Here is a 19,452-nt window from a genome sequence, read left to right as displayed (position 1 = left end):
TGTAAAAATAATTAATTTGTTTGGCAATAGGAAATTTTATAAAATAAGCTTGCTAGTATATTTATTCATGAATTGAGCAGAATTTTTTAATTTAAAAACCCCCACCTACATGCATCTCAAGCAGACTGATGAAATGTAATCTGAAGTTGATTGAAGAGCTTGAGGCTTTTAGTAAGGACTGTAGCAAGGCCATTATTTATTTCTGTAGTTACAGTCATATCTGTAATCAGTTTCAGATGATAAACTTTTCTTCTGTTGTGATCTTCTACCTACTCATTTTACTCAGTTTAACACAGTAAGTTTTATATGCTAAATTTTGGCCATAACAGGACTGGAAATATTTCTATATTACAGTATAACAACTAAAACAGGATTAGTTTGCTAATTTTATTGAATAGGATGATTTTTTAATCCTGGAAGATGTAATAGCAGCAGTATCATGAGTACTTATGTGAAAAATTAGCATACAAAAATGATACTGTATCTTTCCGCCTGACACTGCCCCACTTGTGCCACACACCCATACCCTTAATATCAGAAGTGGGGTCAAGTATGTCGTACAAATGAAAGATCCAGCACTACTTCATCAGTTGATTTTAAGTGGTCTCCTTGGGCTCATATTTGTGTAAAGGAGTGTTCTTGCTGCAAGTAGATGTATTTAAATGAAAATTTACCATTGCTGATATGATAGAATCAAGCCATCATTAAATATGATCATAAAATATTTTTGATTAAGTTCTGGGAAGGTCCTACTAGACAAATTCTTCTGTAATAAAACTTTTTGGATTGTAACTCACTTCTGTAAAAAAGTGACCAATTATCATACAGACACTCTAAGGGGGGGGGGGGGAAGATGTATCGCAAAGAAATCATCTGAATAGGACTGAAATTGGTAGATGTGATGTACATGTACAGACAAACAAATGATTACACTTCCAGGAAAATTGGATGATTTATTGAAGAGAAAGAGCATCACAAATCGAGCAAGTCAGTAACATGTTGGTCTGCCTGTGGCCCTTATGCAAGCATTCATTCAGCTTGGCATTGATTTATATTGTTGTTGGATGTTCTTCTGAGGTATATCATGCCAAATTCTGTCAAATTGGTGCCTCTGATCGTCTAAATCCAGTGATGGGTGGACGGCCATGCCCACAGTGCTCCAAACATTCTCAGTTGGGGAGAAATCCAGTGACCTTTCTGGTCAAGGTAGTGTGAACATTATCTTGCTGAAATGTAAACTCTGGATGCAACAAAAAGGGAGATAGAATATCGTCCATGTACTGCTGTGCTGTAAGAGTGCTGCAGATGGCAACTGAAGGGGTCCTGCTACAAAAAGAATTGGCACCCCAGCATCACTTCTGGTTGTCAGACTGTATGGTGGGCGACAGTCAGGATGGTATCCCACCGCTGTCTGGAGTGTCTTCAGCCTGGAATCTCATCGACTGGCATGGAATTGTCTTCAGTGCTGAGTCTCACATGAACTGAATCCCGATGACCAGCGAAGACTTGACTGAAGACACCCTGGACACTGGTGGGACACCAATCTGACTGTCACCCACCATACAGTTTGACAGTTCAAAGTAATGGTCTGGGGTGCCACTTCTTTCCATAGCAGGACCCCTCCACAGCACACTTACTGTACAGCAGTATGTCAACGATATACTACACCCTATTTCATTGCCCTTCATGGCAAGCCATTCTGGGCTTACATTTCAGCAAGATAATGTCTGCTCACACACAGTGAGAGTTTCTACTACTTTTCTTCATGCTTGCCAAACCCTACATTGGCCAACAAGATCACTGAATCATTACCCAATTGAGAACTTTGGGAATGACATGGGCAGGGCCCGCCAACCAGCTCAGGTTTTTGACAATCTAAATCAACAGTTGGACAGAATATGGCATGATGTCCCTCAGGAGGACATCCAACAACTCTATCAATCAATTCAAAGCTGCATAAATGCTTGCATAAGGGTGATAATGTGGTCTAACACGACATTGACTTGCTCAATTTGTGAATCTCTTTCTCTTGAATAAATCATCCAATTTTTCTGGAATTGTAATCATTTGTTTGTTTGTACAAGTACATCACATTCTGATAATTTATTCATGGTGTGTCATTTCTTTTTGTATTAGTGTACAATTTCCAAAAAAATTGTCTCTGACAGATATTGGATGATTGAAGTTTTACTTTTTGAATGCTCCTGAGTTTGACTGTGCTGAATTATTGCACAGATGATGAGGGTGGAACTGTGCGTCCTGTATCCAGCTGCAAGAAGCCCCCTGCTTCATCCTCATCACAGAATGATCTGTATGTGCGACTGGGCCTGTTGCTGGGAGAAAGTGCACGTCGACGTGCGCAACAGTCCAGCGGCCACACGCAGCCACAGTCCCGTCCAAGTTCAGCTGGCCGTGCCAGCACATCCTTTTCATCACTTGCGTCACTAGAGGCCAACACCCTTGCCTCTAGTAACACAAGTCCAGTGTCAACTTTGACAGGTAGGTCAAGAAAATAAAATTATTTATTTTGTGGCTATGAGAACTTTGCAATGAGCCTTTTACTGTGTTACAAGAGAACTGCATTTTATCATTTCTTAAGTTGTATTTTGCCTCAGTTATTTGTTACTTAGTCATATGAAATAATGGTTCGCTTTGTGTCATTGCCCTTATATTGATCTGAAAACTTTAAAATAATATTTGAAATGAAGGAATCATTTCGAAATGACAGTACAAAGTCAAAGTACAAACTACACAACTGTAGGAAATTTGTCCCATAATGAGTATTAAAGCCAGAGTTGTGAGCAGTGGATAGATATTTCAAATAAAACTTGTAGCCTTGCTAGGTAAGCTATCTTCCTCTCATGTTGCATGGATATGTGACAGAAAATATCAATGAAATTCTTTTAATAATAATTAACTAGGTTCACAAATAACCTACCGGTTGTTGTAGAATTTGTCACACACTGTAACTGATTTTTTTAATAGTCTCTTTTAGTGTTTCCTGATCCAGTATGAGAATGGATATTCTTCGAAGTAAACACATACTAGTTCTTTTTTCTCCCACCTGTCTAGCCATTGGATGACCCTTGGATGAGTTGTGATAAATGTTCCTGAGTTGTGTAGTCTGTCCTAGTCATTGCAACTTCTTAAAGTTAATAAGCTAATATTATACCATTTGTTTGTTAAATCAGAACATAAAAATCATTTTCACTGGTGTATTTGTTGTTGTTTATTAAAATAAAAGGCCACTCATAATACCATTAAGGACCACATACAAAAACTTGATTGGACTTACATAAAAGACATGAATACACTTTCCATTAACTCACGTAGATTAAAAGATAAACAGACTGCAATATAAAGTAAGTTAGTTCATGTAACCAATTACAGTAAGTACAACAATAACTTTCTGCTACCTCACCGCAAGTGAAGCATTGTTACATGGATAAAATTAGCTGATAAGTGGAAGTGAAGTTATATCTACATCTATACTCTGCAAACCACCTGAGGTGCATGGCAGAGGTTACATACAATTGTACCAGTTATTAGGGTTTCATCCCATTCCATGCGTCATGTATCTGTTAATATAGTATTGTTTCATTTTACTTATGAATGACTCACCTGCATTGGGTTGCCACAAGCTGTCTGTGATAAAATGCAACAATATTGCATGTGTTACCAATCATGCACACAGTTACTTCAAGCCCTGAGGCCATCACAGTCAAATGACATAATGACTTTACACAAACACACACACACACACACACACACACACACACACACACACACACACTCTTAATAGTGGCATAATTTCAGACATCCTTATGCATCATCTGATTCAGCAAGTATTATTGTGTGTATCAAAGCAAGCAACTACTTTATAAACAACGTAAATAATTGCAGGTTCTTCAGAAGCAGATGTCCACAGCCATTCGAGGACACTGAAGGACCCATCATCAGACAGTATTACTTCACTTATGTCTGTCTCTGGCCAGAGCAATTGTTCCTCAAGTCCTGTCAGTAGGAGGCATTCTGTGACAAGTATGTTGAAACAGAGATCCAAGTTTTAGTCTATTGATCTAAATATTTTAATATTGAATATTGTTGGTTATGTTCAACACTGATCTGTTACAGCCTCTCAGCCAGGCCAGGTTGAAGAACTGAATGTGTTCAAAAACAGGCGAGCCTCCATACGTAGGTCAGCCAGAACAGGATCTGTCAAAGGTCCAATAGATCCTAAAGGTAAGCAAGGTTGTAAAATTAAGTTTTTGCTCTTATTGTTACTATAACATATTCGTAATACAAGAAGGAGCTTCCAGACTGTAGTAAATTAACTCGAAATGTGGGAAGCATTTTTCAATTGTAGTAACTTTGGAGATGGGGAGACTAGTATGGAAAAATGGCAAACTCAAATTTGTCTTGCTATAAGGATAAATACAACTAATAATAATGGCAGTGTTATTTTCAATTTTGTGTCATAAGAACCTTATTCTCTTATTTCAGTTCGGTTTGCACAGTATCGCACACCACAGTTAACTCTGAAACCTTTGTTCTTTGAAGTTCCATTACAAGAACCTGATCCCTTGTTCCTTGGTCGCCATTGGTTGATTCGTGAGATGGAAGATGCTTTGGCTTCTAGCAGTCCTGGTGTCATAGTTTCTGGTAATCCAGGTACTGGGAAAACAGCATTAATTTTGCAGCTTGTAGAGTACAGCTGCTTTGGCCGTCGAAGGGATCCAGCTTACCAACAAGGTAATATATTAATTTTCTGTGTTCTCTTATAAAATGGTGGTTCTTGATTCATGTGTTGTCTAACTTAATGCCTTACCAAATTGCAGACAAATACAAAATTTGTCTGCAAAATGGAGAAAACTTATTTATTTGCATTAATAAATAAGAAAATCTTCTTGATTTTTCTAAGAATTTAATCCATACATAAAATAAGTATGCAATGTAGAATTCTTGTGGTTTATTGTTTAGTGTTTACTAGTTTCTATTTTCTTATGTGTCTCTAATGACCTCATTGTCGTGGAATGTGAGACGTTAATCTTTCTTCCCTCCTTCCTTTCTTATTATTGTTATCATTGTTGTCATTATTATTATTATCATTATCATCATTATTAGCTTCAAATTTGGCCAGCTCAGGACCAAGTGAAACAATATTAGATTAAACTATATGTACTTTTCATTCCAATAGATCCTCCAGGATGTAGAACAACTGGCTTATGACATCATAATCTTTTCCTTTTTTTCCCCAATACTTCTTCACTCTTGCCATTGCTGTTCTCTTCTTTTTTCTGTACAAGTCTCTTCTCTCTTCCTGTGCATCTTTTTCTTGTCAGCTTTTTGTTATCCATTCTTTTCAAGTGCTTATAATATGTAATCTTCCACTTTATCATTGTATCTATGATATTCTCAGTTTCTTCATACATTTCTGTTGTTATATTCAGAATTAAATATCTGGTACATAACTCATGTAACATCATTGTATTGGTGATGCTTTTTTGCCCTTGTAAGTGAGGTAATGAGTAGTAAACAAAGAAAACTGATCCCATTCATTTGACATCACTGCCACTGTTCTGAATGGAGGAAATGCTGTATAAAGTTAACATGAGGAAAATAAATGATTATGATGAGACTAGTGTGGAACAAGAAGGAAGAGAGAAGATAAAAATTGATTGGCACCTGTGAAAAGAAGGAGTGTATAGATAATTCTGGCAAAGAGGCAAAAAAGTGTGAACCATTCTTTATGTCACTCTTGACACAGAGAAACTCAAGATGGAGCAAAAACGATGAAATTAGTGCTAAATATAATAGTGGCTCTGTGTGTGTGTGTGTGTGTGTGTGTGTGTGAGAGAGAGAGAGAGAGAGAGAGAGAGAGAGAGAGAGAGAGAGAGAGAGAACTTGCAGTTCGGTAGTATTTGTATGTTATAATCTGTATAATATAATTAACCTCCTTTGTTTTCAGATCCATATGTCTGCAATGGAAAAGACAGGCCACAGGGCTCTCAGAGCATCTACTGTCAAATAAATCTAGTCTCAGAGAGGATTAGCCACTTGGCATCCCATGTTGTTGCATATCACTTTTGCCAGGTATAATTAATATTTATGTATGTTCTCATATATGTCTTGTTTATTTATACAGTATTTATTAACATTATTTATTTATATTCATTATTTTATGCCACAACTGTATCATTTGCTTCAGTATAATTAATGTGAAGATCAAATAAATGCAAAATTCACTTTATATACATTTTCATCTGAAAACTCTGATCTGTTGTCCATAAGAGGAGCTATTGACACTTGTGTTTCCTCTAAGGTTAGTTATTATATACAGCTTCATCTACTATAGATCAATAGTAAGTTTTGGTGATTTGTATATAATTTATCTGCTAGTCTTTGCAAATTTGTAAACATTAATGGATCAACTAATTTCTGAATGCCTTTCTCTTTAAGGCGGATAATAACAACACCTGTCTTGTGCCAGACTTTATCCACTCTCTTGCTGCACAGCTGTGTCAGGCCCCACAACTGTCTGCTTACAGAGAGTACCTTCTCAGTGAACCACATCTACAGGTGAATTTCATTTTTTATCTCTTCTTGCAGTTATCAATGACTTATAACACAAGTCAGGGTTTTGCTAGTGTCTTATCTTACAAATTACATTGTTACTTCTGCAGAGTATCAATGACTTTTAATTCACTTTTTATAGATTAAATATCCATCTAGATGATAAAACACCATTATAAACACAGAAATAAGGTCTATGTGGCAGGCAACAGCAAACTGATACACACATATGAAGCCTAATAAGAGACTCTTAACTTTCAGAACTGCATCTAAATATTGTTGGGAGGTACAGGAATTTTATAGTCTCCTTCCTGCAACTCTTTCCTCTTTACTTTCTGAGATGAATGAACCCCAAATTACAAAATCCACTGCATTTATTAGTTCCATATTGTTTGACAAGTATCAGCCACCATTAATGGATATGCACAAATTTAGTTTTAGGTCACTTGTGTTTCTCATTCATATAAATGATATGTGATTTAATATAAACCAAACAGGATTAGTTCTTTTTGTAGATGACTTTAATCAATCACAGTACAGCAGCAGAACAACTTGGAAGTAATATTTTCAAAGAAATTTGTGAATGCTCCACTGGCAGCATTTTCAGTTCCATATATCAAAGGATACAATACCAATGATACATTTAGTATGTGTCAAGATGTAATAACTGAGACAGAATTTCCAAAGACAAAAATTAAAATTGAAAAAGACACATTCTAGAGTATTTTAAACAACTCACTTCAGCTGCAGTTATACTTCATACACTTCATAATCTCCAAGAGAAACAAAAGAATGAACTAATATATTTTGTGTATTTTCTTTCAGTCCTGTGCTAGGGAATTGTGGCCTGAAGTAACTCATCTTTAAGAAATAAAGTTTTCAGTACAGTGAAGCATGCTTATCCACAAAATCCTGTTGATATCCATGAAATCAGTTACGCTATTTACCAACACATTCACAATATGTACATTCTCTCACAAAATCTCTCGTAAATAATCCATCAAACTTTTAAAGTATTAATGTGTCCATAACTGCAATATTAGAAGAGAAAAATGAACCTTTATCACTCTTAATTAATTAGGTTAGGAAGGTGATCCACCAAATTGCCAGAATCCACAAGTGAACATACTGGGGATGCATTTAAAACAAAATCGGTATCTTTTCTTCTAACTAAATGTCTGTATTCACTGAAAGAATTCTAATCTTTTGAATTATCTGCACCAGACTATGAAACCAAATTATACATGATAGCAAAATCTAAAAGCTATTATAGGACATACATTTTTTTTTTACAAACAGTGAAAAAAAGCACTAAAATTAGCTGTCAGATATGTATTAACCCATGGTTGACAGTAAAAATAGTAAGTTATCAGCAGGTATAAAATTTGCAAATAAGCACAGAAGAAATGTACAGTCCATACCTTGTCAAAAACTTATTTTTATTTAAATTATGATATGAACTGACCTACATAGATAAATATGAGATGTACAAAACCTTTGTACACAAATATGGTATATATTAACCTTGTACATAATATGATGTTTGCAAGTCATTACATGATGACTACATGCAGTATACATGTAAATAAAAATAGACAGCAAGGGATAGGAAAGGATACCAGATGCACTCAGTGTATGTGTCTGGGAGCCTCATTCAGTGTGTCAAAGAGGCTATTCCAACAGCCATTGAGAGAACAAGGTGCAACCAACTGCAGATTGTGGTACACTTTGGAGCAAATGATGGCTGTTGGCTGGGCTCCGAGATCATACTTGGGTCATTCTAGTGACTGGCAGAAAAGGTTGAGATCAGCCTTGTACATGGAGTTTCAACAAAGCTCACAATTTGCAGTGTTGTTCCCAGAACTGATCGTGGCCCTTTGGTTCTGTATAGAGTGGAAGGACTGAACCAGAGACTTTGAAGATTCTCTAACAAGCTGTGCTGCAACTTACTGGACTTGTGCCACAGGGTTGAGAACTGTAGGGTACCACCAAGTGAGTAAATTGTGTGCTACTACTCAGAGGCTGCTACTCAGGTAGCTGACTGTGTGTGGGGTGCACACAAGGCATTTTTACACTAGACAACTCTCAATCCAATCCAGATAATGCTAGCTGTAGGAAACCCAGAAGTATCAGTATAAGAATGAAAGAAATTCCTCCCACAGTTGAGAATATTAAAATCCTAATAGTTAACTGCCAAAGCATACACAACAAAGTGTCAGAGTTTGAAGTGCTCCTGAAAAGCAGTGAAGCTCATGTAAAACTAGTTACAGAAAGATGGTTGAAACCTAAAATTGCTGGCAATGAGATTTTTGGGGTAAATTTGATTGTACATTGAAAGGATAGGCAAGTGGGAAATGGAGGTGGTGTATTTGTCACAGTGGATATGAAACTCAAATCCATCGAGATAGAAATTGAAGCTGCATGTGAGATCGTTTGAGCAAGACTCAGTATCAGGGGTGGGCATAAAATAATAACTGGATCCTTCTGTCATCTTCCATTCTTATCTCCTGATGTAACCAAAAACTTTAGAGAACACCTCAGTTCACTTGTATGTAAGTTCCCCAACAATACTGTAATCATTGGTGGAGACTTTAATCATCTGACAATTAATTGGAAAAATTATAGTTTTGTTAGTGGTGGGCATGATAAGACATCCTGTGAAACATTACTGAATGCCTTCTCTGAAAACTGCGTAGAAACAGATAGTTAAGAATTGCACTCATGATGAAAATACATTTGATCTAATGGCTACAAAGAGACTTGACCTCTTTGAGGATATGCACATTGAAACTGATATCGGTGACCATGATGGTGTTGTGACAACAGTGATAACCAAAGTACAGAGGACAACTAAAACAAGCATAAAGATGTATCTGTTCAGTAAACTAGATAAAAAAAGGAATGTGTTACACCTCAGTGATGAACTTGAAACTTTCAGCACAAGACAGGAGCATGTAGAGGATCTATCGCTCAAGTTCAAAAGAATAATTGATAGATATGTACCCATTATAACAGTTCATAAAGGGAGGGACCTCCATGGTATACAGTGACTGTAAAGAAACTTCTAAAGAAATAGAGATTACTGCATAATAGGTGTAAAACAAAGGGTAGGACTATAGATAAAGAGATGCTGAATGAGATGCATTTGGCTGTCAAGAGAGCAACACAGGAGGCCTGTAGTGACTACCTAGCAGAATATCGTCAAATAACATTTCACAAAACTCAAAGAAATTCTGGTTACATGTGAAGCCTTTTAGTGGCTCCAAAGAGTGTCCAATCCCTAGCAAATAAGACAAGAAATGAAATGAGGGTACCAAAGCAAAAGCTGAAATGCTTAACTCTGAGGCATGGCACCTTATATAGCTCCTGTCTAGAGCCTGTTTATCAGGAGAATGACTCATGCATGCACAGTGACAGATGATCTGAAGCGGGTTCAGTCGAGTATGTAGTTCTAATATTCATCTGCTAGAGGATGGTAGTGCACAGAGACATTCAAGAAAAAGGTCAAGATAATGTTTTTGTGAATTGTTCTGTTTATTTCTTGAAGGCTTTTTTGTTTATTTATGTTTGTGTAATTTTTGTATATGCTTTTAGTAGTTTGAATGATGCTTGAATGTGGTCTAAAGTAGATATGCAGATCATTGTTCTACTGATGAACATTGTATGACAGGAAATTTTGTATCATGATATGTTAAATAAGTTTATGGTAAAAGGAAAGCTAATTTGAGAGCAAATGAAAATAGTTGATAACATAAAGTATAAAAAAAATATCAGAATGTTAAATATTTATTTTGGGAAAAAGTACAGTTCGAAAGTGTGTTATTTGTTGGCTGGTTAGATATGAAAAGTGCGGACTAATGCGGGAGAATAATGTTTTTCTATTGGCCTTAAAAGAAAACTGACCAATCAGAATGGAGTACTCTTCACGCATCTTTTCCCTTGGAGACAGAGAATGCTTACAGCAGTCTAAGTAGTCGGAGTCCAGCCTTTCAATGGTACAGTCATGTGTAGTATGAGCTTCGAAGGAAGTTATAATTTGTCAGTTTTAGTTGTGCTACATGCTTCAGTAGTGTTTTAATTTGAAGGCATATTTATTCCAGTGTTTTGTTTTTTTTTTTTTTTTTTTTTTTTTAGAAAGTATGGATTTTTTAAGTAATTTTGTGTACAAAAAAAGGCAGTAATTCTGCATCGCATACTGAGCAGATCGATGACTAAAAACTTGAGTGCTTTTTTTTTTGACACCGATAAACTTAATAGTGTGGCGAACACTTTCATTTAAGAACAATCCATGCTTAGTAGCTGTTCAGATTTGTGGAAGTATGTTAGCATTAACTTGGTAACGTGAACAAAAGGATTTATACATGACTGTGTTAAGATTAGCATGGGCTTGGCAGTGAATGTGTACATTATCAAGGTTCAGAATATACTGAAGTTTTTCCAGGATGTCCACCTTTGATTCAAAATTAAGACCTTTATCATGATTCTTAGAACAGTAAATTGTATGCACTCTGGTGCGAGTTGCAGTATGGTGAGTTTCTGCTCAGCTTTCCTACCGGCGATATGCAGCAATGAGTTCACAGGTAGGTGCAGGTAAAGGACGAAAGGAACCACACTGCAACAAACACAATTTTCAAATATTCCCTTACAAAGGAAAATCCAGGAGAATGGCCCCAATTTTATCCTCATACCACTGAAAAGAAGAATGAAATAAGTGTTAGTGTAAGTGGTGTTGAGAAACAGCTGAAATCATTAAAATTGAACAATGCTCCAAGATGTGATGGAAATCCTATCAGATCCTATACTGAATTGGTAGCCAAGTTAGCCCCTCTTCTAACTATGGTCCATCATAGATCCTTCAAACAAAAAGCCATGTCTAGTTCTTCGGAACAAAGCACAAGTCACACCCATCTACAAGAAGTGTAATAGAGGTGATTCACAAAACTACTGTCCAGTATCCTTGACAGCAATTTGTTGCAGAAACTTAGAACATCCTTCCCAATGCCAATCAGCAAGGCTGCTGAAAACATCGATCATGTGAAACCCAACTCGCACTTTTATCACATGACATACTGAAAGCTTTGGATCAAGGCAGTCAGGTAGATGGAGTATTTCTTGATTTCTGAAAAGCATTTGACTCAGTAGTAAATGTACGCTTATTGTCAAAAGTACGATCATATGGGGTATCAAGTAAAATTCATGACTGGACTGAGCACTTTTAGGTAGGGAGGACGCAGCATAGTGTCTTGAATGGACAATCATCTTCAGATGTAGAAGTAACTTCAGGCATGCCCCAGGGAAGTGTGTTGGGACCCTTACTGTTCATGTCATACTCATATATCAATGACTTTGCAGATAATATTAATAGTGCTCCATAACATTTTAGGCATGCAGCCACATAAATTCGACTTCTTCTTCTAATATTTGGCTAAATACTGCCCAGCCATCTTCAGAAGATGGCTGGATGGTATTCAGCCGAAATATTAAAAAAAGAAGTCGAATTTATGTGGCTGCTGCACACCTGAAATGTTATGGATCAGTCTTTGCACCACAAAAATATGAAGATGCACAATATTAGTAGTAACCTCCGACTTTTTGCAGATGAAGCAGTTATCTATGATGAAGTGTTGGCTGAAAGAAGCTGCATAAATATTCAGTCAGATCTTGATAAGATTTCAAAGTGGTGCAAAGATTGACAACTTACCTTAAATGTTCAGAAATATAAGATTGTGCACTTTACAAAATGAAAAAATGTAGCATCCTATGACTATAATATCAATGAGTCACCATTGGAATCAGCCAACTCGTACAAATAACTGGGTGCAACATTTTGTAGGGATATGAAATGAAATGATCATATAGACTCAGTTGTGGGTAAAGCACGTGGCAGACTTTGGTTTATTAGTAGAATACTTGGGAAGTGCAATTGGTCTGCAAGAAGATTGCTTACAAATTGCTTGTGCAACCATTTCTAGAATATTGCTCTAGTGTACCAAATAGGACTAACAGGAGGTGTCGAATGTGTACAGATAAGGGCAGCACGAATGGTCACATGTCTGTTTGATCCATGGCAGAGCATCACAGAGACACTGAAGGAACTGAACTGGAAGACTCTTGAAGCTAGACATAAATTATCCTGAGAAATATATTACATCCCCCTATGTATTGCTCACATAGGGATCATGGGAATAAGATTAGGGTAATTTGGTACACACATAGAAGCCTTCAAGCAATCATTCTTCCCACACTCCATATGTAAATCGAACATGAAGAAAACCAGATAACTGATACAATGAGACGTACCATCTGCCATGCAGCTCATGGTGGTTTGCAGAGTTTAAATATAGATGTAGATGTAGGTCAAAAAGAGGTGAATAACACATATTGAAATATTTTGTCCCTGACCTACTGATATAAAATTCCTAACAGATAGCAAGAATAAATTTGAAAAATTGACAAAAATGTTTATTCTGGGTAACTCTTCCTGTTCTAAGAAAATGTTTTATGTTGATAATGGCAGTTCATGTGGTGTAAAAGGATTGTATATGCATTATGGTTATTAAACTAGATGTCTTATTATTGTGATCTGCTCATCTGTTTATGATTAGCATGCAAAAATGTTTAATATGAACTATCTTAAATAGCCTATAAAGTGACTTTATCACTTAATGTTATTACTGTTGTTTTGTTGTGAACAAACTGCAGCATTTAGGAGGATGTTACAAGAATAATTCAAGAATAATTGTAGTGTCAGACTAGATGAAGAGTCAATACACAAATAAAAATTATTAATTGTTCATATATAAGATTATTCATGCCAAGTAACATAGGATGTACTTTTTCAATTCTAACATTAAAGTTTTTTTCCCTGTTTAACTGAACTTCTGAGAAAACTAGACACATTGCACAAGTATGTAAAAGCTTTTCTTTTGTGAAACAGGGTGCAGTTTCGCTGAAAGAATGTATAGCAAACCCAGACGTGGCCCTGTGCCGTGGTGTACTTGAACCACTTGGGTGTTTACGTCGTGCAGGAAAGCTCACTGGTGAGAGCTGCCTAGTATTAGTTGATGCACTGTGTGAGGCTGAGTACCACAGGCCAGACCATGGCGACACTCTAGCTTCTTTTCTTGCACGTCGTTGCGCTGACTTCCCACCGTGGCTGAAGTTGGTTGTGACTGTTCGCACTCAGCTTCAAGAAGCTGTAGCACAATTGCCATTTCGTGTTATTAGGTATGTATCATTATTATGTCAATATTGTTGTGTTGCATGTTAAGTAGTTTGTTGTATCTCTATTGTACTATGATCCATGAAACTTACTGTGATTAAACAAATTTTAATAAAAGGAAATGCTTAATTTCTTTCGTATGTAAAGTAAATTTTGAAATGATATTGGTTAAGGTGTGATTTTGTGAACTTTGTTAAAAAATTATATCATTATTCTGTATTTCAGCCTGGATAAAGTTGACAGGAATGAGAATTTGCAGAAAGATCTCCTGGATTACATAAACTTTCGACTTAGTAACAGTCCAAGTATCCAGAGCAATGTAGCTTCAACTTCCGGAAAGCTTGATGGTGGTAGTGTAGGAGGCTCTCAGTTCCGATTTGCTCAGCACCTCCTCTCTTTGAGTCGTGGTTCCTTTCTTTTTGCTAAACTTACACTTGATCTGCTTGAGAGGGGCCACTTGGTTGTGAAGTCATCAGGCTATAAGGTAATGTCTGGTCTTGACTATAGTCTTTCTATAGTGTCAATATACAGTTCTTTAATGTGAATGTAAAATCACAATTGAATATAAAAACAAAACGTAGCTCCAGATACTTGCTTAATGGATTTCTTTTTATTATTACATTATGGTGTCTTGGCCAATTGTTTCAGAATGAGTTAATTGTGAAAGTTGCCAGCAGCATCATATTATGTTTTGGTTGAAATTAGTCCTTTGAGGGAATCCCATATGTTTAAACATTAATTTACTGTATTATATTATTGTTATTCACAGTTGTTAAAATGAGCACTGTTATGTGTATTAGAAAAAATGGAATTTTGATTCATTGTTTAGCTTTCAGCCCCTTACTTCTGCTTTGTTAGGAGATAATTGGAAATAGGAGGAAGAAAATGAAAATATGGGTACAGCCACTGGAGGGAAGCAAAAACATGTTTCATCTTGAATCCTAAAGGATGCTAGGTGTAAATTTATAAATTTAAGGAGTGGGGAAAGAAAGCAAGAAAAATAAACACTGCTATATATTTTTGACATCTCTAGTACTAGGTAGTTTTTGTATACTTGTGTATAATATGATAATGGAAAATAATAGAAAATTTGCAAACTATAAAATTTGAGGTTAGGGCTATCTCTACACTGAATGATGTTTACTTGTTGAAAATCTTATTAGTCACTTGAATTTTAACTTTATCCTTCTATTGTGTTATTTAACTAACTTGAGTTGCTTTTGAAAATAAAAATCAGCATGGTAATTTTATGAAATGTCATAATTATTGTTACAGGTGCTGCCGGTATCCCTGGCACAAATATTCTTGTTGCATTTTAATCTTCGCTTCCCAACGCTTCGGTCTTTTGAGAAAGTTGCTCCAATACTTAGTGTATGCCTCGCTGCCCTTTATCCTCTGACACTTTTAGAGATTTACTATTCTGTTAACGCACTTTACACTGAAGAGTTCCTGCCATGGGATGAGTTCCACCAGAGGTTCAAGGTAATTCATTTTACAATAAATTAGTCAAAAATGTCATGTACCATATTATCATATTCTGGTGTATAGCTGTTAGTTTAAGTTCTTTACAATAGTGTCATTTTCATTGTCGAAATAATACTGTAGAGGTGATTCATGTACATAATTAACATTGGATATGAACTTTTTGGAACATAAATTGTGTGTAAGATTTAGATTTGTGGATGTGATGACTCATGTATGGCTGTCCATCTATAAAACTCATAATACGAAATTATTGAAAGCCTTTATACATTTAAATTCCAGTTAAGTTGTCGCCAGCTAAAATAAGAATCACAGCTATGAAAATTGTCCTTTTTTGGACTTTTGGGCTATTCTGGAAACCTTAATGTTTTCTTTCCCACTTTGTTTGTCTGATCTATTTTAATTACATATTCCCACTCAAATTAAATAGAATTAGTTATGTTTCTTAAATGATTTGTGAAAACCTGATAAGTAGTCAAAACATTCAATCACAGTGCATAATGCTTATTTATTATTTCCACAGTTGTTATCAGGATTCCTGGTGAAACGTCTGGACAACACGTACATGTTTTTCCATCCTTCTTTCCGGGAATGGTTGGTTCGCCGTGATGAGTGTGAGAGCTCCAAGTTTGTGGTTGACCTTAGAATGGGGCATGCGGGAATTGCATTCCGTCTGTCACGAGTTCAGGCACCATTAGATCCAGAAAAAACACTCGAACTGGGCCATCATGTGCTGAAGGCACACCTGTATAAAAATATGACATTGCACCGTTATTCATCAAGAGATCTCCAGGCACACTGGGTGGCTGTAAGCTCGTCTGATGTTTCAGCTGCTCTGTGCTGTATGCGCAATATCTACAGTCCAAATGTAAAGGTAAGAACTGAAAATCGAAATTATTTTGTTATGGCAAGAACATCTTATGCCTTCCTGTGGCATCATTATAGGCTACTCACACAGATGCATAGAATTATAGTTTTATTCAGAAAAAAAGTATTAAGGAACAGCATACTAATTAAATTTTCAACTAAACAGAGGCTGTGTAATCTAAATGAAATATTTTACTGTGTTCATTTCAGGTATCACGACTGCTGCTTCTTGCGGGTGCAGACCCTAACTATGTGACAGAATTCCTTGGTAATGCACCAGCTCTGTGTCTATATGCTCATGAGGGTGCAATCTCAATGGTCAGTCTTCTTCTTGAATTTGGTGCAGATCCTGATCTCACAAATAGTCAGGTAATATTTCAATGGGAAATGGCATACAATTTTGATATAATAATGCAGCATTTTTGTAGCCTCGACCCCCCTCCCCCCCCCCCCCCCCCCCTCCCCCAGTCACCTTCACCATCCACCTGCAGATTACTGTCTCAATATCTGTGTTTCATTTCACTTCCATTACTTGTCATTCTCTACCTATGCCTTACTCCACTCTTTCAGTCACCACCAAAGAGAAAGAATATGTGTTTTAATGTATAGTGTTACATATTGTTGGTTTCTGGTAGTCAAAAAGGAACTCCAAACACCCTATGGGACTTAACATACTATAGAGACAAATTAATATTTATATGTGAAGCTCATTAGGGAATACAAGACTTTGTATTATTTGCAATTGGGGTGAAAAACAGGTTTAAAGCAGCAGAGCTTTTCTCCAAAGAACTCTGAAACATACCACAGGGCATTTTGGTGAGAAGACTGTAATACATGTTGTGCTAGTTTGATTTCCATGTAGTTGTTGTGAACTTACACAGAACTTGTTATCTCTTAGGGAAGAACAGCACTCTCTCTGGCTTCTACAAGGGGTCATCTGGAGGTTGTACAGCTGTTAACTGCGGCAGGAGCAGGACCAGGGCGTGCTGACACTGCAGGACGATGCCCTCTGGTGCATGCTGCACGTCATGGTTGTCATGATATTGTTTCACATCTTCTGTCTTGTGACTGGGTTCTACACAGTCGTGGGGATGAAGTCCCGCTAGGGGAAGCAGCACAGCAAGCCCTTGTAGCTGCTGCTGCTCAGGGGCATGTTGAGGTGAGTACTCTTACTATAAGAGTAATATCATTTTGTCCACCAGAGATGGCATGGTTACTCAGTTCTAGCATGTTTTACCAAATCAGATTAACCCTCCTCATGGAAATTAGAAATGATGACTATGTAGGGCCACATACTGAAATACAGATTAACCCTCCACATGGAAATTAGAAATGGTGACTATGTAGGGCCACATACTGAAATATTTCAAGGGCCATTGGTAGACAGTAGCAAGGAAAACCATGGTCCAGTGTGGTCAGACAATCTTTTGAATTTAGATTGAAATTGCAAGAGCTAATGGGACTTCCCAAGCTGATTTTTTTATTCATTTATTTTTATTGCATTTTATGTTCCATAGATCCTGGTAGCAAGTGAATCACAAGGATATGGAACGTGTCAAATTCTACATAGTTCAAGTATAACTTGTATAGATACAATAAAAAGATACAATGTAAATAAAAATCGACTAAACAACAGCACAATCAATCAACAGAAAATTGTGTTTCACATGTTAAGGATGAGTAATATATTTATGATATGGAATGTGTCAGATTGTACACAGTTGAAAAATATCTTACATAAATAAGATATCAGCTAAACAACAGCACATTCAGTTAACAGAACATTTTTGTTTCACATGTTAAGGATGTGTAATACAGGACTCAAGATAAACTAACTATTCAAAAGGAAATACAGGAGTACCAATAAATAATTGTCACATGCCTATGATAGTATTCAAAATAAAATTAATTATACTAAGTTTACAACACTTACAAATTTAGTAAGTGTTGATCTGCAGTATGGAGCATGGTTTGAGTGTAGTGGAAGGGGGATGCGTCCGGCGGTGAAGGAGATGGCAGTAATGTGATGGGAATGTCCACCTCTGGAAGATGTTGTGACAGGGACCACACTTGGAGGTTGACGTGGGACTCCTGTAGGTGGTGTGGGCAGAGGCGTCGTCGGCCTGTGCATGAGGATGGAGGGGTGTGGGGAGGAAGTGTGTCCCCCGCATGATCAACTGGCAGCATTTGAACTGTAATCCTCCCTAGGGGGGTTAGCGTAGCTCCAAGGAGCATGTGATCAACCCCATGTGGGAACGTGCAGGAGGTGGCGATCGACTGACGAACCAGGTCCCCAGTCAGTTGGGGCGAGTTGTCTTGCAGCAGGATGAAGTTGTGGTTGTCGTCGATGAGGATGGTGACGTCCTCCACACATATGGCTGGGACATCAGTTTGCAGAACCACGGGAAGGGGTAGGGGGAAGCAGGTAGAGAGAGAGGGCAAGAACTCGAGGAATGTCGGGGTCACCACTGTGGGATTTCTGTTGGGTTGTAGCCCAAAGAAACATTCATTTCTGTAAGAACTGGTATATTTCATACAGATGTCCACATTACAACAAATTGTACAGCCAGCTGAACAAGCAAGATGGCATGGGCCATTAGGATACATAGTCAAAGAACTTGCAATGGTGGAGATATGTCGTTCTTACTGGTTAACGCCACATGCATATGTGCAGTCATTTAGTATGAGTCATGACTTTTAATATTGTCGTGTGTGTGTGTGGTTTGACACCAGTCACCATATTCTTGAGTATAAATGAAAGGTTGTAGAAAATGAATTGAAATTGATGCGCAAATATATATATTACGGAATACTTCATACATGTTTTCCTTTTTTCCATCCTGTCCGTTGGTATGCCTCTAACATGTCATACATTAAATTCTCCAATATTTGAGTTCTTGCTCTAACAGACTCTGAATGTCCCCACTTGAAATTATCCTTGCCACAAAAGTACTGTGTTTGCTGTGAGTAATTACCTGTGGTACTGGTCTCAACAGGCTCTCCTTCCAATAAAGCATTTTCTTCAAAAGTAGCATCCTATGATTCATGGTCACCATCAGCTACTACAGAATCAGCGTCAGAATCATAAAAAATGTTGTCATCATTCCCACTTTACCCTTCACCTATATCATATAACTGCTGTTGTATCCAAGCTTCAAAATTTGGTTCAACTGCAGACATCTCACTCCTCTTACAAAGTCACTGCATGCTGTAGCTAAAAAGTAACATAAATTCATACATGTAATAAAGTGATATAAAATAAGGAAATCTGAAACAGCAATTGAAAGCAAATATGTAGTAATTAGAAA

The 19,452-nt window shown here is 37.0% G+C and overlaps 1 protein-coding gene across 3 annotated transcripts in view; it reads left to right on the top strand.

Annotated features, from left to right (window-relative positions):
* The window catches only part of LOC126188938 (protein TANC2), a 572,082-nt gene that overhangs the window by 525,170 nt on the left and 27,460 nt on the right, over positions 1 to 19,452 (top strand). For all 3 annotated transcript variants that reach the window (XM_049930679.1, XM_049930681.1, XM_049930680.1), the window contains 12 exons: positions 2,236 to 2,499; positions 3,904 to 4,041; positions 4,135 to 4,242; positions 4,504 to 4,752; positions 5,969 to 6,093; positions 6,460 to 6,579; positions 13,511 to 13,800; positions 14,021 to 14,279; positions 15,071 to 15,277; positions 15,801 to 16,151; positions 16,355 to 16,513; positions 17,043 to 17,303. In XM_049930679.1, the coding sequence (XP_049786636.1) occupies positions 2,236 to 2,499; positions 3,904 to 4,041; positions 4,135 to 4,242; positions 4,504 to 4,752; positions 5,969 to 6,093; positions 6,460 to 6,579; positions 13,511 to 13,800; positions 14,021 to 14,279; positions 15,071 to 15,277; positions 15,801 to 16,151; positions 16,355 to 16,513; positions 17,043 to 17,303 (2,531 nt within the window). The remainder of the gene's footprint in view (positions 1 to 2,235; positions 2,500 to 3,903; positions 4,042 to 4,134; positions 4,243 to 4,503; positions 4,753 to 5,968; positions 6,094 to 6,459; positions 6,580 to 13,510; positions 13,801 to 14,020; positions 14,280 to 15,070; positions 15,278 to 15,800; positions 16,152 to 16,354; positions 16,514 to 17,042; positions 17,304 to 19,452) is intronic.

Source organism: Schistocerca cancellata, chromosome 5 (assembly GCF_023864275.1).
Source record: "Schistocerca cancellata isolate TAMUIC-IGC-003103 chromosome 5, iqSchCanc2.1, whole genome shotgun sequence".
Classification (NCBI taxonomy): Eukaryota; Metazoa; Arthropoda; class Insecta; order Orthoptera; family Acrididae; genus Schistocerca; species Schistocerca cancellata.
The sequence above is the reverse complement of the archived record's forward strand: the minus strand, read 5'-3'. Positions and strand labels throughout refer to the sequence as shown.